Below are 24,981 nucleotides of genomic sequence, written 5' to 3' on the forward strand. Positions count from 1 at the left end.
TTGTTTGTTTTGTGTTTGTTGTGTTGTGTGGTTTTGTGGTTTTGTGGTTTTTTTTTTTTTTTTCTGATTAGCGATTTTCTGACGCTTATAGACATGAGAGAGAGAGAAAGAGATCAATTTAATTCTCATTTGTGAAATGAGCTGGCATTTGAACCCAGCTAATTGAAAATGTTTTTTCTTTGTTTAGTCTGCTCAAGAAATTTAACCAAAGTCCCTGTCTCTCACTACTGGCTTTACAGCTCAGCTTTTTGGGTACACAGAGCAGAGAGATGTAACTTCTTATTGTGGCAAACAGATGTAAGGAAATCAGAAGCTCCTCTGCATGCAATTCCCTGAATTCATTGCCCATTCTGTTTTACAAGAGCTTTGTAGTTCCGTAGAGCTGCTTAGATTACCATAACTATTCGACATCCTGTAGATGTGTCTGCTACTGTCTGTTGTTACTCCACTCCTGCCTCATTTTCCTTCAACCTCAGCTTTATTTTCATACTCTAAACATCCTTTTGCCCACGTGGTGTAATATCAGTAACACCATCAGTCATGCACAGGTTATCTAAAAGTATAAAAAATGAATAGCTATTCATCCTCAAGATGACGGACAAGGTCTGAGTTTTAAACCAAGAGGCAAAAACAAGGCACTGCTTAGCAATAAATTATTAGAACATCCTTTTGTGCAAAAGACTGTAACATAGTGGAGGAAGGGTAGAGGGAAAGCAGGTAGATCATTCGCTTTCTCTGGTTGACTGTTGCTCAGCTTTTCACCTTCCTCATCCTGTTACCAGCTCTGCCTGCAGGACAGTTGCCCTTTGCTGGGGCACAGATCCTCCTCAGCTGTCCAGCCAAGGTCCTGAGGACCACACCATCTGGGGAAGGATGGTGGAAAGCATGAGCTCTATCCATCTCCTGAGACAATTCTGTTCAGTCCCATTATTTTCTTGCTTTCCATGATTCACAAGCCTTGCAATGCTATTTGAATCACCCTAGCATAAATATTTTGTTAAAACACTCATTTGTCTTTGTTTCCAGAGCCATCCTTTCCAGAGCTGCTTTCATTCCTCTCTGTTTCTGTCCTTGCTATTTCATCATGAATTTATTTCCAAACCTTTTTTCAAGGTATCCAGAATTATCAACATCAGAAAATGATTCTTTTTCTGAAGAGCCTGGACAATTTTTATTTTAAATATTGGAAGTCTGAGACTGTTTTTCAGTGGAAAAAAAAAAAAAAAAAAAAAAAAGACTTTTTTTTTTTTAATGGAAAATAGGCACAGTTCATAGAGCTTTAATCAAAACCTCATTTTTTTCACTGAAAAAAAAAGTCGTGATATAACATATTTGTCAAGTAAGCATAAGCAGGAAGTGAAATGTTTTTCCTTTGACAACATTGATTTAGTACTTCTAGCCTCTTGCAGTTCCTTACACTTTAAATTTACACAATATGAAATTATTGTCAATTATGCTAATCTTTTTAATACACATTCTTAATGTTGATAATACTGTAATCTGTAAGACATTTAATTGTTTTCACATTTTTCTTCCTCCAGGCTTGATAGGCAATGAATCCCTTTCCACACTTTCTTTACTTTTGGGCTTTCCGTTGTAAGGCATGTGGTCTTAACACAATTTGACCTAGTTCTGCATGTATCTAATAAATGCAGTTCTTCTGTAGCTAGCTCTCCTCTTCCACTTGCTTTACTCTCATCTGATTCTCAGAGGAAAATTGAAAGCCCCCAAATGCTCCTTTTTCAAAGAAAGGATAGGCACTTTTCCCAGTTATTTCACATTCCAGTAGTTGTTCTTTTCTGTGGTTTAAGCTATGTTGAAATAATGTTAAGAGACTACCATTACAAATTATTGGAACAATGAAAAACCAAAATTCCACAGGAAGCTAGTTTTAAATTTAAAGAAGTCATTTTAGATGTTTTTAAAGTTTTGCCATCTGTTTCTAAGAAATTAGAAAGCTTTCAGAAATCTTTATAAAGAAGCATTTTTCACTTTCTTTAGAAGATTTCTTTGGCCAATGCCACTTTCTGCTCTGGCATTGTCAGCCTGGTTGTTTGCATTGTTCTCTCTCTCTCTTTCTGTGGAATAGAGACTGAAGTGTAATCCTATGGATGTGCCATCACAGACCATGCCCGTGTCCTTCTGTTCCTCTGGAAATGTATTCACAGGTCTGTGCAAAAAAATCATATTTCACTCAATTCATAATTTGACATTTTTGCTGCTTGTTTTTAAACAGTTCTTCCTAAAAGTTATATGCCTTTAATCCAGTTTCACTTATAGTTATTGGTAACTTTGATATTTCAGTCACTTTTTTCTTAACATAATATTTTAGTTCTATGATCTGAGATTGAAAAATGCTCTTATCTCTGTTAATACTGCATGCTTTCAACATCACCATGGGGAACTGAGCAGCTCCTAGGACAGTATTTTGAAAATGTGTAGTCTCGCCTTTTAAATTGCTCATCTTGCAGAAACTTTAAATTAAAAATAAATGTAAACTAATACTATTTTGATTCTAAAGCTGAACCATTTAAATGATTCATTCTGCCCAACAGATAGGCAATTTTTCCTAACAGGAGGATATTGTTGTTTACTACTTTGGGGGAAAGGTACCAGAATGTGGCAGGCAATAGACAGAGACATTTACCTTAGTAGCAAAGTCTTTTTTTACCATAAGTGGTATACTTTTATTTTTCACTTTTATGAGGATACCTTATTGTATTTCTAGTTTTTGTCAAGCTTTGCAGAAAATGTATCTAATTTCTGTTTCAACTTCACAGTACTTCATAGTTCATTATGAATATAATATGCTGCCGGTGTCATTCCTGAGCAGCATTGTGTACAGAATTTGTAGAGTCTTTTGAGGAAATTGACTGTTTAGACACAGTGAATAAAGAGATTCAAATGAAAATCACATGGGATTCATTCCAACTCTGATTTTTTCATCATCTAACTTGCTCAGGGCTTCATTTTTTTTTTCCTTATCTGTAGTCAGATATTTAATTATTTACTCCTGAAAATCTTTAAAAAAAAAAAAAATGAAAGAAAAGTCATTCTTCACATAGAATCAAGTGTATGTACATATTAAATAATTGGATAATAAATCAGATTAGAAGAGACCATGATTATAGGATGTGACAGCACAGTGTAATATCTCATTTTAAGAAATGTTTGGTTCTTTATCATCAGTTGGTTATTATCACTGACTGGTCACTTTAAGGGGCAGAAAATGTTAAGAAAAGAATCCCTGGGCAGCCCTTCTTAGCCCTGCCTATTGTTTAATTTAAGTTGACTTTTCTTCTGTTTATTCCATTGGAAACTGAAAGTGTCATTTCAATTTTATGCAGAGGAATTTTGCAGGGCATTGGAAGAGAAGAAAAAAATCTCTAATGCACTTTTTTCTCCTTACATGCCGGACTGCAGTCTTGATCAACTTCCATGCTAGAGGTGTTAAGGATCCTTAACACAAGCAATAACTCTTCCCAACACAATGGAGAGAAGTCAGAAATTCAGACACCACTATTGGTAGGAACCATGACCATAATACCAATTTACTCCTCATACTAATTATGGTGTTGGTACACTTTTTTAAGCATTTAGGAAGAGGAAGATCTCTTCTCTTATACAGTTCTCTCCTCTCATACAGTTCTCATGCCCTGGCCCTCTCTTCTTAAAACACATGCAAGACTGGAAGGTTTCACTGTTTTCCTAATCTGGATTGATGTATACTATAAAAGTAGGAGGGGGAGGACTGGGCTACAAAGTGAAAAGTGTTTTTAGTGTCCTTTTGAAAATGTCTGTGCTTTGTTCTTTAATCATAATGAATTGTAAAGTGTTAAGTCAGTACTTAAAGAATTGGCAAATAGAAGAAATTTTATATACAGGAGGGAGTGATGAAGACCCCTGCTGAACTACAAAGGCAGAGATTACTTGTCTATATTGTGCCTAGTGGTCCTTGTTTGTATGTTTATGATAAAAAACAGATTTCTGGAAATAGACAGCCAGGTTTATAAAAACTGATGACTGAAACAGTGAAAGCATTAGTTTTCTCATTAAATGCTAGTTACTGATAACACTTGACTGACCTATATACGTCTTAAACAAGAACAAGGTATTTCTGGAATGCCTGGGGAAATTAGCCATTGCTAAATATTCTTTAGATTTCAGAAATTATGTTAATCACTTTCTGCCTTCAAGTTCCATAATGTCGCTTGAGTTAGGGCAGTGGTTACTTAGGCCATTGGTCTCATGCGATGCAGTAAGCTTATTGCCTGAAGAAGTGCTTCAGGATCTAGCAGTGTAGCAGTATATTAATGACCTGGCTTGCTGAACCTATGTGGTGCTAACCTATGTGGGTGAATAAAACCCAAAGAAGATGTGAAATACTAAATGAGCTTGTATAGAGCCCCTAGTGCGGGGCTAGCTCTTTACCTGTATTGCAGAGAAACCTTGAGTCAGCTCTAGGTGACTTAGCAGTCATGTTTAAAAGTTTTCTGTAACCTATGAAAAGGTTCTGGGTGCATCTGCCTGTGTACCTAAAGTGCTGGAATAATCATGTCTATGCAGCATGATAGTCCAATTTATTTTTGAACAAATAGATGTGATTTGGGACAGGCAGAAACTTTGAAGACAAGCCTTGAATAAACCTCATCATGCTTCAACCACCTGCTTCAAACCTACCATCCAGCCACTAGAGGTAAGACTTCCAATGTTTAAGCAAGTATGCATATATCCTAAGCCTACACTTCTGCACACAGAAGTCCTAATGAAGTACTCAGAGCAACCTGGGTTATGGGAAATGGCATTTCATTGGTGGTATACAAGAGGATGATTGGCAAGTGTTGTGCTGCCACTGCTCCTCCCGGTTTCAGTGGGTGCAGAAGGCAAGTTCTGTTTCTATTGATGCCAGGCCAGCACCTTTCAAAAGCAACATATTCATAGCACCAGTAATAACTACAAGCAGCAGAGGAAAAATTATGAAGCAGAAATATCTTCCTGTTACATTCTCATGTCTCAAATAATGAGATGCTTGATGCCTGCCTTTCACTGATAGCTGGCCTACTGATTGCTTTTATAAGAACCGATTTGCTGACGAAAAACCAAGCAGCAAAATGCTGAATGTATTACTATTTAATTTTATGTGTAAAAGATGAAAACATCCTGCTCCTTGAATAATAACTAAATATTGATTTTCTAATGGTGTTTTATCTTCACCCAAAGCATCACTTATTGATGGAGACAGTCCAGTCTCTGGTTTAAAGGTCATTTGGTATAGTTTATGCAAGCTGAAAAAAAATTTGTATGACTGCTTGTAAAACCTTTACATATTGGAGTAGCTACTTTGTTTCCTATGTGATATCCTAACAGATCCTTAGTTAATTAGCAGTGAATACAGCTGTGCTAAAGGTGACAGGGAGAGGACGTAAGGAAATGTGGTTGAAAATGTGATACTCATAAAGTTATTATAATGTTAGTAGTTTCTGGGTTCCACAACAAAGGATGGAGTGACTCCTTTACTAATTTATTTTTCATATTTTCTGGAACTGCTAGAACAAACGTGCAAGATATAGATCTACACCCCTTGTTTGGTGTGTATCAGGGTAGCAAATAAACACACAGAAGGTTCAGGCTGGCAGAAGCTACGCACCAGCTTCTGAGCCATGCCAGATGTGGGAAGGTGGCCCAACCTGGTACACCTTTGTGAAAGCCAACCCAAAGCTCTACAGGAGCCCTGCAGAGAAGACTGAGGGATTCACTGTGAAGGAATGGGCTGCAGCCCTGGCTTCTCATGCCTTACTCCCTCTGGACCTTGGTTGTGAATAGTAATGGCTCTATGCAAACCAGTCTCCCCCTACTTCTCTTACAGTATAGCTTTGTATAAGTAATTGATTGAGAATTTTTTTGATCAATAGGCACAAGGCAATAGTATTTCAGACTTTGTGGTTGAAGTCACTGAGCTTTGATGAGGGAATCAGCAAACATAACTGACAACAATTAAAATGAAAAGAAATAAAAGGAGCATGTGTCTTTACTTCAACATGTAGCTAAGCCTTAAAATCCTTTGGCCAGAGAGTATTAAACATTTAAATGGGTTTAAAATGCAAGACAAGTTTTCTTGGACAGCTTTGTGAAATACAGATATATCTATTCTATAACATTCAAGCATTTATTTAATATAGAGATATTACTTCTGTCTCTAATGGTCCAATAGGTAGCTCTCCAGGGAATAGAAAATAACCAGGGATGTGTCATTATATGCCTGATCTGTCACTGTTCTTCCCTTTCTACATTACTGACTCATCCCTTCTGGCCTTATGGGGTTAAACAGACCTTTGATCCAACCTTGTCCAGCCATTCTGATGCTCTAAGAAAATGAACTCTTGCACACTGCAGGTAATTTCCTGAGCGACCTTTTATACACAAGCTGCAATCTCTGATATAGGTGAGCCAATTCATGAAGTAAGAGTTTGCTTTGTCAGCCTGCTTGAGTCTCAGGTTATGCATATAAATGGTACACCGAGTCCATGTTCGGTACTGAGAGAATTTCAGCTTCTAAGTCAGCTACAAGGAAAATGGAATAAATTGGTTCGTGAGACACCAAGAGGACAAGAATACCAAGGGACACCAAGAATACTAAAATGGAGAGACTAGATTCAGCTGCCTCCTAAAACTAACTAACTAAATCTAATTTTTAACTCTCTTAGCAGTTTTGAACTGAAATTACAGATTTTTGCAGAACAGATTTTAAGAAAAAAGCAGCACTCACCATTCTTTGGTTTTTTATGACATGTGAAATTGCTTCCTTCCACTGCAAGTGAGAAAATGATGAAAGGAAAGCAAGTGCTCTTGTTAGAAACTAATCTCAAATTAAAATCCTAAAATGTTCATTATTAATGAAAACCACCAAGAAATCTCTATCTATATTACAATGCAAAAGTGTTATTGGAAATAGATGTTTCTCTCTCATGAATACAGACAAGAGTTGTTGTTTTCCCTCAGCCATTTTATTACTCCCGTCAATCACCAGCTCAGTTAGCTCACTCATCTTCTGTGTTAGAAGTAGCTCAAAGCTACTGAGGCCTGAAGACTACAAGAATCATTGTCTCCCTATATCAGGCTCTAAATTATCACAAAAGGCCATCAAAAATTTTGTGCAAATTAAATGAAATTATATCGCAATACAGAAAATAGCTCCCAGAATGGTGGTTTTCTTTTTACAGTAACTTTTGGGATGGGTATCTTCCCATTCTGTCAATAAATCTGGAGGCGTTTTTTAACTGATGCCCACTTGATAGTGTAATGTCTCAATAAGAGAATGAGAGAATGTTGGCCTTTGAGGATGAGGAATGCCAGGAAATGTACACATTGTGGAAATACCACCTGCACCATTAGTCTGAATCACTGTTATTCATATATCATATACCTGTCTGCAAGAGAAGTGACTGTAGTACATAAGATCCACCAATTCTGAGGCAGAAGGTACCCCTGCCTGGGAAAATTGCTGTATGTTTTCCTCTCCCTTTTGGCACTTTTAAATGCCAAGTAAAATTGTCTTTTTTTTTACAGGAATGTAAAAACATACATACACATTGGGCCAACTTCTGCTCCTCTACACTGTTAAAAAATAATTTCAGTAGGAATGAGAGCAATATATTACCCAAAAGGTGTGTGAGCACAAGCATTCTCAAGACAACAAGGCTGTAGCTTTTCACAAGATGGTTATTACAAAAGGAAGAATTTAATTTCAGGAGCAAATATTTTGATTGTGTCTGTCCATGGCATAATGAAAGAAACACAAACAATATATTCTGCTTCTTACTCATTAGAACAAATAAATACTATTAAATTACAAAGAGATTAACTCACACCAGTATTTTGTCATGCTTTTTATTTATTTTTTTATCTGGTAAACTCATACTGATTTTTTTACTACTGTTGACTCATTGTCTCTGTGCTTTACTGAGGAAATATATAAATATCACTCTCCCACTTGAGCTCATACCACGCAGTTTTCACAAGATCTTATGATTCTGTAGCTGGTTGCTTGCATTCTGCCAGTTCCAATGAAAAAGAGCCCCAGGTCACAGATAACAAGTAGCACTTTATGAGTATCTTTGCTGTTGTTCTTTTTTTCTTTTTTTTTTTTTTTTTTTTTTTGGACAAAGAAAAGAAGGAAAAGGAAAAGGAAAAGGAAAAGGAAAAGGAAAAGGAAAAGGAAAAGGAAAAGAAAAAGAAAAAGAAAAAGAAAAAGAAAAAGAAAAAGAAAAAGAAAAAGAAAAAGAAAAAGAAAAAGAAAAAGAAAAAGAAAAAGAAAAAGAAAAAGGAAAAGAAGAAAATCTTTACCTAAGTTTGTCTACTTTGGCCCTGTTTCTATGGGAACATACTTGAACAGATGAAAGAGCAACTGCCAGACCTCAGCTACATTGCTGAAACTCTGGCCAAGGCAACTGACTACTATGAGGAGCTTCAGGCTCTATTTGGACTGTCCACTGGGTTGCTAAGCTCAAAACAGTTTCATCGTCTTGAGGGGAGAAACAAAACTGTGCATCAGGTTTAAATAACCTGATAAAGTGAAAATATTTTTCTGTAGGAAGGGGTCTCCAAATCTTGTGATTATCAGCACAACCTAAGAATAAAATATTTTTGACTAGAAGTAAGAACACAATGACAAGCAAAACCTTTCTGCTCAGGTGACAGATTGCTTTTGGACTTTCTTTTAATTTTCATAATACTTGCAAAGTATGGACATTGGTGGGTACCACTGTTATTCTAAGTACATCAAATCTAACTCTTAGCTGAGTGAAAAGGACACCTAGTAGATATAGAATTAATGGGTCTAGGCATTTTTATTACCAATCCCTGACCATAGTTCCAGTCCCTGACTCTCTCTTACTACCAAACCACAGAATTGTTTTTTTTATCAAATTCAAGTTTCTGGTCCCAAGCCCTCTACTTCTCTTTCCTATACTTCATGCTTTCAAGCTCTTGCAAACAACCAAGCAAAAGAACAAACAAACATCTTCTTGTAATCTTGGTCCCAGGAATCTCTGTTAGTCCCAACCTTGGCCTTCCACCATGGAGACCCCAGTCCCAGTCACTCACCACTCACATGCCTTCTGGCTACCCTGGCTTGCAGACCCCATTTTCCCTCTGTTCTCTCTCCTGCTTCTGGGAGGATTTCCAGTATGAGGACATAAGCTGCATTTACCAACAATCCATCCAAACAGAGCTCCAAAGGCAGGAAAGTAGGACATGTGAAAAAGAACCATCATAGTGCATTTCTTTTTATAGACTTTACCTGAAATTGAGCATGTGAAGGGGAAAACTCTTCAGGCTGGTGCCACAATGTGATATAAAATGGGCTTAGTGTTATGAGGTGCACTGACCTAATTTATGGGAGCTGAGAATCTGGTCAGCAGCTTACAGTGCCTGCTATTATGTTTGTTTGTGCTCTGTTTTGGAAAACGCTGAACAGGAGTGTTTAGCTATGCCCTGTGCCAGCAAGAGTGTATAATGTAAATCTCTATTTGAGAAATTATTTTTCTTCTTTCCTGATCATTCATTCCTAGTCAGCATCATCTTCAGATACATTTGCCTGATTTCTTTCCCTCCTTTTTCATATAACATCTCTCCCAAGTTAAGCATCTCCAAGGGAAAAAATAAAAATAAAAATAGACAGTCATGATCCGTCTTAGGCAACTAATAATTTGTTTATTAAACATAACACAATAAGGGAGGGTAAAATAAAATAATAAGAAGATGTCAGGTTGGTCTTAAATTCTGTCCATGATAAAGAATATTTTGATCTGGTATGATTTTCCAGAGCTCAGTAGAGGTCTTCAGCATGGATTTACAAACCAATCATGACCTCAAGTGGCATGCTGTTCATCTGAATAAAATACCTGCCAAAGTGCATTAGGATTGGAGTACTCCTGAGTTGCTAGGTGCCTTAGTGTTCAGATCTACCAGGGTCTGCATTAAGTGTTTCCAAGATTATAAGCAATGGGAGCACATCTGTGCCTTAATAACCCACATCTCCCTTTTACCAGTCTTTTGGTCACATTATAAAAACATACTAGGAACACTGCCTACAATCATACTTTTAAAATGAGCTGCTGTAAAAATCAATTAATCTATATGTATTAAAAAATGAAAACCCAATGAATTTTTGAACTCTGATAGCTAATTGACTGTGTAGTTTCTGTCTCTCTTTAAGGTTGGATGATGAAACTAGGCTGTTTGTGTTGGCTTTCAGCTTTCTCCTCCTGAACTGTATCCAGAGAGAAATTGAAATCTGCAGCAGGCAAAGGTTCTCAGCAGCCTCTGAGAGGATCACCCTCTAAATGCAGCTTTTTATGAGTTTCAGATGTTATACAAATGAATTCACACACCCCTATTTCAAATGTTACCTGTGCTGAGCTTGTTTGTCATTTTAATTGCATAAGCAATTTCATGGCATTTTGAAGAAATTGTGTCCCTGATTTGTATCCATGTTACAGAACAGAATTGCCTGGAGATTAGAATCAGCAACATTCTTCTAGGAGAAGAGTGGGAAAGCAGGGTGAGAGCTGTCTTGCCTGCAGACTCAAACCACCCAAGTGATTTCTGAAAGCTGAAACCTGACCTTGGTGACAGCCCTGAGGGAAGTACCCACGAGTTATCAGTAAAGCACCTCAGGAAATGAAGCAAGCTAAAAGCCTGACCACACAAAAGACCTTCCTGCCTGTCATGCTTTTCAGGATGGTTATAGTGATGAGTTTCTTAAGAGCTGCTACAGAAAAATATACGGTCTCTAAAATACCAATGGAAATACCGCTACAGGTTTTTTCCAAACGACACTGCTGAAAGCCACTTTTCCACAACATCCTGAAGTGTAGGCTCTACTGTAAGGGAAGAAGTGTATCAAACTACACACGCTGCATGCTTCCAATTAACTTTGCTGATGTTAGCCTTTGGGAGCCTGCTGATGGGTTGGGCTGTTGAGTCATTCTCAACCTTGCTGCATCCACATGGCATGGACCAGAATTTTACCAAGAAGAACTGGGCGCCTGCAAGCTTTCCATCCCAAGAGCACTCCAGCTTGTTCCTGACAGTGTATGTGCTTGCTTAGGGCTTCAAAGGAGCCAGGTAAAATGAAGGCACAGTACTTAATTGCCTTCAGGCACAGCAGTGGGATAGGTCCCATGAAATTTTAGTTGGATGCTGCTGATTCCTCCATATTACTGAAGGAGAGCAGGCTATGTGAGCTAAATATGCATGTAAAGGTATGAAATTGCTTATGGAGAGATTTTTAAAAGAGTATAAGGGATTGGAAGCCTAAATTCAGAACCATTTTTCAATTAAATTTGCCTCCCTACATCTCTCAGCACTTTTTGGTAACAGAAACCAGTATTCATCCATCAAAGTTCAGCAGTAAGCACATTAGCTTGCAAGAGTTCAGATATGGACACCAAACCCGGGAACGACAAGCCCAGTGGCACAAAAGATTAGAAGTGCAATTCAGTCTGTCTGTGTTGAAAAAACAGTCCTGTTAATTTACCTCTTTTATCAGCTTTTTGCCTTGGGAACTATGATGCTGGATAGGTAGAACTTCAGTAGAGGAACATGAGTGAAGTATCTAACTGAAATTATCAATGTAAGTAAAGTACACAAAAAGGCATCAGTGCTCTGACCTTCCCCATTTTACCTGTTTTCCTTTGACAAGTCAGCATTTCATTTGCTTTAAACAGGAAGCCCTGCTGTGATGGAGTTGTATCTCTGTTTGCACTGTTGGCTGCTCCCTGCTGTTTAAATGTCAGTTGTTTTGGATTTGCAAAGACATAAGGCTGTGAAAGTGCCTGTGAAAGACTGTCACTTGTAGATCTCAAGAGGAAAATATCTTCCATAGTGAACTGGGTGGGGAAAGGTGCAGTGATAGGTTAGGAGGGGTGGGGGGATATATTTCAAGGCCGCTATAGTACTGTCATCATCAAGCTCAAAAGCATGTATATTCTGCTCACCCTTTCAGCAGCAGAGCCCTTGATGAACAACTGCGAGGGCCAGAAGAAACAAGCATTCTGTGTAACAGGACAAAACAGATAAGGAAAACACCTTCTTGAGCCAAAGATCAGTATCTTTTGAGATACACTGCTCTCAGGAGGCAGGAGTGGTTCAGACTACCTCCTCCTGCCCTCCTGTCCTGTCAAACACCCATGCAGCTCTTTCTGCTGCTTTATTTGTGCTGAATTATTGTGTTTTGTGTAGTGATTTGAAATTGTAAGTTAAAGCTGTAGGTGGGGGGGGGGGTTTATAAAAGAAATTAAGATTCAAATATTATGCATCTTAAGATTCGAGTCTTCTGTACAGTACCAAGCTAGTACACAATACATCCCATATATACTATCTCATAGAAATACAGAAAATTTCTGGTATAACCTGTCTTATATTTCAGAGAAGTAGTAAACTGAGCAATAAAGATGAAGGATTGGATTTGCATTTACTTATTGGATTGGAACAGCTGTATTCTACCACAGGAAAATCAAAGAAGCAAGAAATGAGCTGTATCATACATATGCAACCCATGCATCTGAGATTATGAAGTGTTCTTGGAATTTGTCAGGAATATCTAAATAATAAAGACAAAGTGGGGTTAGAGGAAGTTACTGCCTGATCTTACAGATCAAGCTAGAAGTGATTATGAAAGATACTAAGCAGCAGTTTATCAATAATATGGGTACACACTGTTGGGGGTTTTCAGCTATCTTAAGAGTCAGTAAAACATATTCTTCTGATGTTTAAAATCAACATTCCAAGCATAAGCTGAATGACTACTAAAAGGGAAAGGATGATGAATTGGACTGATAAACCTGCAAACATCCTTTTAGGGTATTTTTCAAGCTTAGGCTTTTGAATAGCAATTATGGAGGGCATTATTTTTCATTTCAGTTTATGTCCTGGTAATCAATTATACACGGAGTTGGATTGAAGCCCTTTTGCTTCCCCGTTAGATGTAAGAAAGCAAATAAAAATGAGATTACTGAATGTAATGAGTTCTTTTCCCTTCCTTTCTCTGTCTTTGATTCCAGTTAACTGAGCTAACCATGGATTTTCCACTTTGAAGGAAGCAAACTGGCCATATGCATTGAGGCCATCTTTGTCATATTCTAACCCTTACTTCATTTCATTTCTAGTTCTGCTCATTAGTGCCTTTTTTTTTTTTTTTTTTTTCCTGGCTTTATTTGACTCCTGTAGGAGCTCAACACTGGAGACCATAAACTGTGCAGCCCTATTGCTGATGTTTTACCAATCAACTACAATAGCAGGAATTAATCAGTTATCCAGCTGGACTTTCTTGACCCGTTGCATATCATACTAGCTGGTACATGCTCCATAACTCTTTGCGTTGCCAAGTCCCTCTACTGCAGGTAACTGCTATCTCTAAGCCTGCACAGGTACCACTTGTACAAAACAAATAAACAATAACAACAGTAATGAGTCAGACTGACCATGCAGAAAATAAGACCTTTTTTTTCACATTTTCATATTTTTGCTTTCAGAGAGCTATAGTGTCCTAGTGTCAACTCCACTATTTACTCACAGCAACCACAACTATACTGCTGAGTTAGCTTGGGGCTTGAGTGCAGTACTCAGGAAAATCCTTGCGGCCTACGTGTTGGCTTACAAAGTCTAGAAAGACTGAGAATTTCCTTCTCCATGCAGGAAATTCATACCCAAAGGCCACATCACAATGCAATTGGGCCATGCACTGTTCTTCTGGCCCTGTGGTGAGGTGACATAGACTGGCAGTAACTCTCCTTCAAAGTCTGATATTTAACTTTAGGTCACCTCTGCACCTCTTGTGGTATCTCTGTGTCCCTCAGACATCGCTTCAGAGACTTCAGGATCAAGGGAGAGTTGTGTTGCAGCCCACCAGGAAGGAGTTTTCATAGCATGATCCTGTGGGTATCTGCTGCATACCCTGAGAGGTGGCACTGAGGGCACTTTTGAGGGTGCATTGATAGGACAGCATTGGTGACTGCTGGCTGGCACAGTTCAAAACAGCGCCTAGGGATCATACTAATGAAGTGGTTTGCACTATCAGCAGTATACTGCTCAGCTTCTCACTCTATTCTTGTTTTATTTAGGAAAATAATTGTAATTAGAGGGACTCCCAGCCTGTTTCTACAGATAGTGTGGAAGCCTTCAGCCATCTGGCACAGCAAGCTGCGCCCACACACAGGCACTGCCACAAGCAGTGAGCTTAGCCCATATGACACCCAACAATGCTTTTACTTGTCTGTGCCCTGGTTTTCCCATTTCCAGAGATGGCTGAAGCTGGCTGAACAACCATAAGCAAACTGACAAAGCCAAATTCAGGTTTTAATTAAAAAATCTACAGTCTTCCGCTTTCATTATAAAGCATCTTTACAATCGTAAGTATAAAATCCTATCGTTCTTGTGTGTGATTGCCTCTTGTAAGTAATGTAGTTTTCTCAAAATGTGTTATTCATAAATCTTTATTTTTACAGCCCTATTTGATGGTGCCATTTCAAAATAATCAGCCAGTTGTCAAATTGCTTTAGACATCAAGAATGCATGCAAACATAAGAAATCCCTGTGTGGTTCTGCACAAGCAGAGGTCCATTGTCCATCACAGTTTCAAAGGAACCCCCATTGAGTGCAAGGAAATCACTAGCTCCTCTATTTGAGATAAAGTATAGATTGTAAAGTGTGTATTATTGTTTAGTATTAGTATTAGTATTAGCATTGGTATTGGTATTGGTATTGGTATTAGTATTAGTATTGGTATTGGTATTAGTACTAGCATCATGGGATTTTCATGAAAAAGCAAACATTGACCATTGACCACTCTGACAAACAAACATGACCAGAAGGTTTATAGAAATATGGCAAGATGTTCCACTGACTGTAAGAGCAGATTATATCAACAGTTTGTGTCCCATGAGATAAATCTGACAATGAAATATTGGATTTTAAATGGAGGCAGCTTTTCCGGAGGAGAAAGTTTGTTTTGCCCCTTCCTAGAGCAGCAGAAGCTCCATGCTGTGGCAACAGAGGAGAGGTTATGCTGCTGCACACTCACATCCCACCACAGCTACACCCAGCTCTGCCTTAAAGTATTTATATTTTGGCATACCCATCTGTCAGGCAGTGTTTTTGTCAGGACAAGAACATTATCACTTCTTATGTGTAAAATATGCTCCCCAGTGGATCACACTGCCAGTTCATTTCTGTTAGGAGTGGGACTGCTGACGAGGGCACAGGGAAGAGCTGTGCTGCTGAAGTGGCAGGGTTTCTCAGCACTCAGGTCACATATTATGGAGTGTCCACCGGCGTTTGGTGCCACAGGGCACATCAGTGCTAGCGTCTGTGGGAGATACCTGAGCTAGTCTGCAGCTAGCACTAACATGGGCGGGATAAGCCAGACAAACTGATCCTTGCCCTGTCACTTACCTTCAGTGCAAGGATGTGCTCATTGTAGCGCTGCCTGTGGACACTTGATTTGTTGACACCTTGATTTCAGCTGCATTTGAGCTTTAGAAACAGATCTATGCTGAACTTGAGAGGCTGTAGACATATGGCACTTAAGCTTTGTGGAGTCATCAGCATCAAAGTGAAGCTGGGATGAAATATCACCAAACACAAAGTGTATTGTCCTCACAGCAGAGACTTGCTGAAAAACTAATTCATGTTTCTCCAATCCCATCTGCTGGGAGTAATCACCACAATCCACCTCGGAAGGACATATCTCCCCCAGCTTGTGTCTTCAGGTTCAGTTGGCTGGAAACGGCTGTGGAGCTGTGGCCATGCTCCACTGAAATGTGCTCATACTGCTCCAGTGTGCAGTGGGAGCAAGGCCAGCTGTTTCACCAGCTTGGTTACCTCAAATAAATTAAAAAGTCACAGTGCTGCCAGCAAACACTGAGATCCATTTTAGTACAAACAGCTCTAATTCTGGAGGATGGCAGTGAATAGGAGAAATGCCCTAGACCTCTATTTTTCTGTGCAACCTTGGAGAGCTAAGAATAGTTTGGCCCCATGTATATTTAAGCACAGATTCTACCATTGAAAAGGTCTTGAACTGCAGGGTTAGTAAATTATTGCATGAGAGTTGTGAAGTACACAAATAAAAGTCTGTTTCATATAAAGCCCAGTTGTGCAAATTCAACTCCAGGTTCAAGGGTCAAACCACAGTCTGGTTCTCTTATGCAGTATCAGCAAAAAAATATATATATACAGTATTTTTTTCAAACTAAATTATGCCTCCATCATCACATACGTGATTTCACAGTCTTTAAGTTTTATAGCTTGAAGTTCTCTTCCTTTCGGAAGTACTCAGTGAAGTCTGAGAGGGAAAAGATTTTAGCACAAACAAAGAATTTTTCATATATCCCATCTGAAATAAACTTTATGAGGGGTATGTATGCATTATTCATCTTCTGTACTATCTGGAATTAATAACACATCCATTGCATCTGACACATTATCACCACAGAGCTGTTTACCTATACTACATTCAGGTGAAATAATGTACGGGCACAGACTTGCTTGCTTGAGAACATGACACGAACTTTAAGGCTCAAATTATTGCAGGAATTTCTCCTCAAAGTTCCTCAGTTTCCCCAGGCAACACTGTCCTTTGTGCATAGAATTGATTTGTGTCTTCATTTGCCCTGGTTTCATTTGAACACGTTTCTCTCACTGCCCAGACTAGGGGAAGAAGGAAAGTCTATAAATCAATTATGCCCTGACTAGCCCTGTTCTTGTCTCTTCCTTGCTTCATGATGGGGGGATTTATTCTCTGACATTCTTAGTTCTCCAATTTTAACAGCTTCAGATTTCCTCACTACTGTCATACCAATTTTCTTTTTAAATAATATCTAGTTTAATATCTTCAAAAATGAAGATATGAAAATCACTATTGATTGCATAAATAAGCAATTTTAATGAAGAATAAAAAACGTCTCTTCAGCAACACTAACCTTGCATGGATTTACATACATCTCCTAGCTTCTTAGAGCAAAGAACCTGGCACAAAGTAGCTCTGTTATTGTGGAGTGGTATTTATAATGATAGCACCAGGTAAATAGGAATTCAAAGACAAAATTTATCCCTTAAGGTCATTACCTGGATTAATACAAGAAAAGTCCCCAAGAGAGTTTAGAAACTATGAGGCAAGGATTATATTAATCTATGGATTCAGTGGTTCTTTATGGGTCTGACAAATAAAATGCAGATAATAGTTTTCATTCAGTTATTGCTCTTAGCGTTATTAAAATGTTGGTAATGTATGTATGTCCATTACACATTTTATACAAGACATGATTATACCAACTATGGGGCAATAGTCAGTTATGCCCCACAACCAGCCTCTGCCCAGCCATGTGGCACAGTTTTATACACCAAAACATACATATACTAAACCCGTTTTTGTGCAAGCCTAGCCCCTCTGTTTCTGTCACTTAAACTCTCAAACCTAATTTTGCTCAAATTCACTTTGACATGCTTTCTGCTCAATCCTGCTTTGGCTACACTGTGTTGACACACACTGAATAGCACTGTATATATAACACTGAATTGTTATATATACAATAGAACAGCTCTAAGAAGATGTATATGGCTACCTGAGGAGAGGTGGCAGTGTGGTGGCTAAGTCATTCTCCTGAGAAATGAGGCCTGTCAGTTCAAATTCTTGCTCTGAATCAGAGATGACATTTCACCTTGGGTGTTCTACCGCCTCCTTGCAGATCCTTAAACGAGTATTGCTGCTGGCATTCTTTGGCTTTGTATAAAGCTTGAACCTATTCAATAGGAAAAGAACATAATGCTTAAAAAAAATAAAGTACCAGTGTGTGAATGGGGAGACCTAGGTTCCTATTTCACCGCAGCAGATAAAACAAGATCCTCTGCAGACTCCTCAGTCTGTGGGTATAAGCCTGCTTATAGATTCATTTTCTCTTAGTAGGAAATGGGGACAAAACGTGGGTTTCCACATCCTTCTGACAGCTGGGATTTGGGGGAACTCTGAGGGAAGTTGCTACCTGATCGCTTTTGGTGAGAAAAATGCCTAATTTTCCTATGCAGCAAGATACTAAAATGAACCCTTGCATAGGTAGCTGTTGAATCCACACCATGCAGTGGTGCACCATGTGGAGGTCTGTCACCCTAAAACAGGCACTGACTCGGGCACCACCTCACCTCCACACGGCACAGTGGAAAGCAATGGGATAAATTAGTGCAACTTTGGTACAAAATGATACTTCAGAGAAAGCTCAGGAAGTAGTAACATAAAGATGCCATGAATAGACAGAAAGATAATTTGTAATTAATCACTTTCATCCAGGATGATATAAAGCGGTCTTAAAATCATTGAGAATTAGCCCAGCAAGTATAACTTCAGCACACACTGTCATGGTTACTTCAAAACTCTTTATATACCACACTCTAACAGGCTTAAAAGAGTTGAAACAACTTTTAACCAGAGGTGGGGGGTGATGGGAAGAGGATTTACTTTTTAAATAAAGGATGCTATTTGTGGAAATAATACAGTTTTGATGAAGGGTTCAGAGTCAACTGTAACTGATACCTATGATTGATGTCCATAATAATTGCACACTTCTGTAATCCTTCCTCACCCATAACTGTTTTGAGCTTACATTTTGGATATTATTAACACTCAGACAAAAATAACTTGTGGACAATATCATGAAAGTACATGGTTGAGAATTAATCTATTTTTGTAGAACTGTTTAAGAATGATGGATACTTTTTCTCCCTTAAGTAAACACCAGCTAATTCTCTAGACCTCCCTTCTCTGCTCATGAAAAATCCAAGTCTGAATGATTTCATGGATTTTTAAAGGATGATAGCAAGATACAGTATACAAAAAGCTGAATTTCTCCACCTGACAAACATTTGATGCCACTACATTGCTAACACTTCAGTACTGGAGTTTTGTTTGTTTGTTTGTTTGTTTTTTAATTTTTAAGAGAGAACACAACAAATTTAGGAGCACTGAAAATTTAAAAAAAAAAAATGAGGAGGCTGAAATGTTGCTGTAGAAAGAGACTCCAAGTGAAAGTATCACGTTTATTTTTATTCTTGATAAGCAACAGGGCAGCTTGGAATAAACACCAATTGAAATTTTCTTCATCTCTTTAATGAGTTCAAAGAGGGTAAGCAAAGACACAGAAGAGTTGAACATTGCTGTGTACAACACAGTAAACAGATTAAAATTTTATACCTGAGCAAAAAAGGAATTTAACTATTAACTACAGCATGCAGAATAACTGATAAGTTATCACATAAACCTAGCATACTGTTATTAGGTTACACTCGTTCAGATGTTTTAATTTTTACAAAAGCTAAAGATGGAAAAAGCTCCAAGATGAGATGAGTGTGTGACATAAAACCACAATAAGGAAAAGCATATGACCATCTAGCAGCCTTTCCAGAGGATCAAAATTATCTGCTGTTTTATTATGCAGAGAGAAAGCAGCAAAAATTCAAAGCCTGCAGAGTTAATAACACGTTAGGCATTTAAGCAGATCTTGAAAATTAAAATATTGGCAGTTTATGAAGTGTTCACAGAAGACCTGAGCCTGCATCTCCTGCCTTCAAATGCCATTTTACAGCTTTGTGTTTATGAGCTCTTCCAAATGTGGAATGAAAGGTAGGGACCTGCAGGGAATGAGCCATCAGGTCACAGGCTTGCAGTTTTGTCACCAGAATAACCACAGCCGATTCTTAAGGAACGACTTTCTACCCCATTTGATCGGCCAAAGCCCACCTTTTCCTTTCTTCACACCAAAACTGGTATTTTTTCATTTTTGCTTTTTCTTTCCTCTAATCCATTTTGAATGCTTTCATTTGAAGTGCTTCAGTACAAGTCAAAAACAGTAACACATTTCTCATCCTAATTCCATTATTTTTGCAAAAGGTTCCTGTGGAAGAAAAGGGGTCTGAAAACCTTAATCTTTAACCAGCAGAGCCCATTCTCCCCAGACAGATTTCATTTTCCCAACAGACTTCGATTCTCCCCAGTCTCCACATGCAATATACAAGTTGCCTGCTCCCATAGTATTTCTGTGCTAGAAATCAGCTGTATGTCTCCCTACAGCAAAAGCAGCAAAATCTGCTTTTGTCATTTAGATTTGTCATGAAGAGATGGGAGGGATGGGAGTGTCTCTTAGCATGAGACAGCCATAAATGAAGTCTCTCCCTTTTATTTCCTCAGCTATATAGTCACAACCTTGTGGTGACAATCTAATCTTCCCTCAAATCACACCACCTGCCTTGACTTCCCTGCTACTCTTCTTTCACCATTTATGAGTAAAACTATGCATTAAAAATGCATGTGTCAAAATGGATTTGATTCCTTTGTCCACAACATATGCGTATCTTCTTTAAAGTCAGAAATTTTAAACATTAGTAGGTTGTGTGAAAGAGTCTCCAGGGAACTGACTCCTCTTTGCTTCCAGTTTCTTCCTAGCTTTGAAAGCTGCTGATACTTCAGGGTGGATGGAGTCCAGCCGCTGCTCGCATTGAAAGGCTGTGAGGAAGGCCGTCCTGTAGTTGTTATTCATCCAGCCATAGAGAAGGGGGTTAGCAAATGTTGAGCACATGGCGATGACATGAAACACTGTGTAGATCAGTTTGTACTCTTTCAGGTCTAGCACCTGACTGTCAATATCACTGACCAGCTGGAAGGTGTGAAAGGGCAGCCAGCTGACAGCAAACACCACAACCACGCACACCAGCATCTTGGTGGTTTTCTGCCGCCGCTGGTGGTAGTGGTCGTTCGCCGCCCCTGGACTAACGTGGTTCTTGAGCTTGGTCCAAATACGGGTGTAGGCGTAGGAGATGACCGCCAGAGGCAGCACGTACTGGATCAGAAGCATGGAGATGCTGTAGATGGTACCGTAGTTAAGCTGCCCCTCCCCTGGCCATTTCTCAGAGCAGACCACAATCCTGAAGTCAGGAATGATCTCAATCAGTGAGTATTCACGGAAGATGGCCAGAGGACTTGCCAACAGGGCACTGACAGCCCAGGCAACTCCTATGATCAAGAAGCTGATCCGCTTAGAGATTTTGCTTTCCAAGTGGTAGACGATGCAGCGATGCCGATCCAAAGCAATTACAGTCAACGTAACTGTTGACACGTGCACAGCAAGAGCCTGGGCATAAGGCACCAGGTGGCACAAGACTGGGCCCAGTTTCCATTCACCCAACAGTGTGTAAACTAAAGTGAAGGGTAGGCACAGTGTATTCACCAGCAGATCAGCCACGGCCAGGTTGGCAATGAAGAAGTTAGTCACTGTGCGCATGCTTTTGAACTTGATGATCACATGGATCACAAGGGAGTTTCCGATCACCCCCAGCAGGATGATGGAACAGTAAGCAAAGATGAGGATTATCTGCACTTCGACTAGCGTTGTGCTGTCCTTCAGTTCTGGTTTCGGGTCAAGAGCCAGCTCATTGAGTGGCGTGGTGTATCTCGGCAAGTACAGCTTGGTGAACAGCTCCATTTTCATTTCATCTGTCTGGTTTTCTTCACCTATTGCTTCCAGGGGCCCCATCCTTGCAGCAGCCTGGTCTAAGCAATAGAGCTGTACCTGAAAAACAAACCAATACAAGAACATGTGGAGAAATCAGACTGTGGTGGTGAAGACCAGAAGTAATGAACGGCTACAGCTACAGTAATGAAAAGCTACAGCTCTTTCCTCCTCTAACCCAGGTTCTACATCCCAGGATTAAGAGGAGATCTGTCTTAATATATTTAAATTCTGTTGCCCTTACATTTGAAGCCCGATCCTGTAATATTATTCAGGCATGACTCCTGCTGAAAATTGGGACAGATTTCAAAAGCATTTCAAAGACAAAGTTTGCCTCAGTAAATGTAGAAGGATTAAGATCCAGCTGGGCAGCATATCCTTTTTTTTACAATCCACTACGTAAAACTATTGCTGATTTAGCACAAAACTTCCGTTAATACCTATGGGAATTCTACATGGAACTGCACCATCCAGACTGTTATTAGCATAATACTCTTCCAGCTTTTCCTTAATGGAAAGTGTCCTTTAAATAGTCACCAAATTCTTACAGGTTTAGGCCCATCCTTAACGCCAGAGAACAGATTATTGATGTCTTTTTTAATGAAAATTTATTTTATGAAAGTTAGTGCCACAAGGCAAGCAAAAATACCGTTCTAGCAGATCTGAAATAGTAGCATTTCTCTGAAATGACTGTACAATGTATTCATGCTGAAATTTAACTCAAAACACAGCTAAATCTTGGATATAAAAAATATTTCCTTTTTGTGTAATGTTTGAAAAAACACAGTTCCTTGGAGGCTGCCAATCATTTTTTGACTGCAGCCATAGAGAAGAGCAAATCATTCCCCTTCTGATGTCAGTAAGAATTTCACCACTGGCATCAAAATCACATTTTGTTGACTTCCCCACACAGGCTGAGCCAAATTCTGCTCAGCTAGCCTACGCTACCCTAAGAATTCAGTAGACGTGGATGGATAAATGTATGCTTTACAGTTAATTTCTGACTTGGACTTCAATCCTATGTAAAGTGTGCCTGTCCCCTGGTAGACTGTCCAAACCATGGATGGCGTCACAAGTGCCATGCACCTGTGGACTCCCTGGCTTGACCTGTGAAAGTACTAAGCAAGCATTTATCAGTACAGTGGGCTCACAGAAAAAACACCGCCATTTGCCACTGGTGGGAAAGCCAACGCTGTTACTACTCTGTTTGCCCATTCATACATTCCCTAAGTAAAGCAACAGAGTAGAGAAGAAATGTCACTTACTTGATACCAGGTGTTACACAGTTTAGTCCACCTTGAATTCAGGTCTGCCTAAAGAGACATTCAAGCTAATAACAACTGTGTTTTTGTATGTTGTTTGTTTGTTTGTTTTAATTTATTTATTATTATCATTATTTAAATCACATCCACATCACTGCAGATTTTCATTCCTACCTCTATCCCCACTGACATTTACTGGCAACATCGCTAGGTGTGATTTCCTAACAGAATTGCTGTACACGTGCACCTGCATCTTGTGACTGGCTACTACATTATGCCTCAGAAACAAGCACCATCTGCCAGCAGGTGACCGAGCCCTTTGTGTTTTGCTTGCATACCACACAATATCCCAAAGAATTTCTCAGTGCAAGCCTTTGGTTTTTTCAAAAGGTGCAGCTCAACCACATGAACTGAAAGCTATTTTTCCCCCAGAATAAGCTGGTCATTATTATGCTATATTGTTTAGTCTACACTTAGTGTAAAATTAATAGTGTAAGGCTGAGAGATACACTGTGAGACATAGCTGACATAGTGTAACACCATGAGATACATAGCTGAGGTGTGCTAGGTGTTTGTAGAAGCTTACAGTGCAGTTTTTGGTAATGTAATCAGTTGTCACCTACTAGTCTAAGCAAGGGCGGCAAGGCAGGACTCCTAATCAATACACCTTCAGTCCACCAGGTAAAAAATGTAAAAGATACATGAAAATTTGCACCACCAAGGCTATGCAGATGTCCAGAACTCATCTGAGCTTTTCCCTTCAACCTGTGTGCCTATGCCCAAGAATTATGCTTGCATGTATTAGTAAAGTAGAGCTTTGGTGAGGTCCCAAGATTGTCAGGTACTCCAAGATCTCATAATGTTTTAATTGCAAAATAAAAGCAAGTCATAATTGCACATTACATGAGATGGGTAAGAGGGAAGGCAAATTTCATACATTTTCCCTTCTTTGCCATGAACCCAGGGAGGATGATGGAACTCAGCCAAAATAATAATAATAATAATAATAAAGGTATAGCAAAAGAAAACAAAAGAAAAAATAGTATCCCTTTCTTCCATAGCATCCCTTCCTTCCCAAAAATGTTTTTGCTTGTTTCTCTAGTCACAGGCATTCTCACGATTCCTACTTCCAACCCCTTATTTAGCAAAAATCTTATTTAGCAAAAATCTTTTCTTCTGCCACTTTCATTCCATTTGTTACTATTTGGTCTATTGACAAGCATTTTGGTCTTGTCAATACAACAAAGCTGGGGGAGGGAGGAGGGACAGCCAGGATTTTGAGCCGAGATGCACTGGTGTGTAACTAAGGGATGCAATAAACTGGACAAGTTTGACATTGCCAGTGGGACAGTTGAGTGGGGGAAGAATCAGCTCCTTTCGTTGTACGGGGGAAAACTGAGGTGGCGTTTGCTACCTGAAGAAGTGTTTGGCAGGACCCTTCCTGGTCTTTTTCGGTACAAGCTCTCCATCCGATGGCATGGCATTTGCACCCCTATTGCACATTGCTGTTTGTTTGGGTGTTTTGTTTTGTTTTGTTTTCCATTTTTCCCCCAGCCCCTCAGGGATGCGCATCAAATTGCACCCAACTTTCGGCAGAGGAAGGCCCGGGGCAGATCTCTTACGGTTCCTGCAGCAAAAGAAGAAGGGCGACCAACCCCCGAGACCACCTAGGCACGCACCCTGCCTCCCGCGGCCGCGGCGCCGCCACCGGGGGCGGCTCGGGAGCCGCTGGGGGCTGCGGGGGGAGGCAGCAGGGACCCCGCACCCCTTCCCGTTTCCCTCCCCGGCCCTGCCCGGCACGGCACGGCACACTCACCGCGGCGTTTCTCTCCTGGCTGGCGCTGGGGCACGGCGGAAAGTTTGGAGGTGGCGGCGGCGGCGCCCCCCGGCATGTCGGGGGGCGGGACGGGGCGGGACGCGGCCGGGGAACGGGGACAGGCGGGGGGGTGGGGGGGGGACAGGAGGGACACGGCTCCGCCCCGCAAGGCTGAGGGAGGGGGGCTCCTTCCCGGGAAGCAGCGGCCGGAGAGATGCCGGAGGGAGCGGGTGGAGGTTTGGGGGAAAAAAGGGGAGATTCTGGTCGGTGCCGGCTGCCGCTTCGCGGTGTTCCCGGAGCGCCTCCCGGAGAGGAACATGAAGGGGATGCTCTCGCTGCAGGGAACTGC

The 24,981-nt window shown here is 40.0% G+C and overlaps 1 protein-coding gene across 1 annotated transcript; it reads right to left on the reverse strand.

Annotated features, from left to right (window-relative positions):
* Nucleotides 1–19,080: 19,080 nt before the first annotated feature.
* On the reverse strand, nt 19,081–24,728 carry NPY2R (neuropeptide Y receptor Y2). Its single transcript, XM_082759054.1, has 2 exons — nt 24,633–24,728; nt 19,081–21,614 (listed from the first exon to the last, which is right to left on the reverse strand). The coding sequence occupies exon 2, from the start codon at nt 21,576–21,578 to the stop codon at nt 20,421–20,423; it is 1,158 nt and encodes a 385-aa protein (XP_082615180.1). The 5' UTR covers nt 21,579–21,614; nt 24,633–24,728; the 3' UTR covers nt 19,081–20,420.
* Nucleotides 24,729–24,981: the final 253 nt, after the last annotated feature.

The sequence above is a fragment of the Aythya marila genome, assembly GCF_965140915.1.
Source record: "Aythya marila genome assembly, chromosome: 4".
In the NCBI taxonomy this organism is placed as follows: domain Eukaryota; kingdom Metazoa; phylum Chordata; class Aves; order Anseriformes; family Anatidae; genus Aythya; species Aythya marila.

Excerpts from the sequence above, each read along its gene's own strand:
- NPY2R (XM_082759054.1), bottom strand. The coding sequence starts at position 21,578 with ATGGGGCCCCTGGAAGCAATAGGTGAAGAAAACCAGACAGATGAAATG.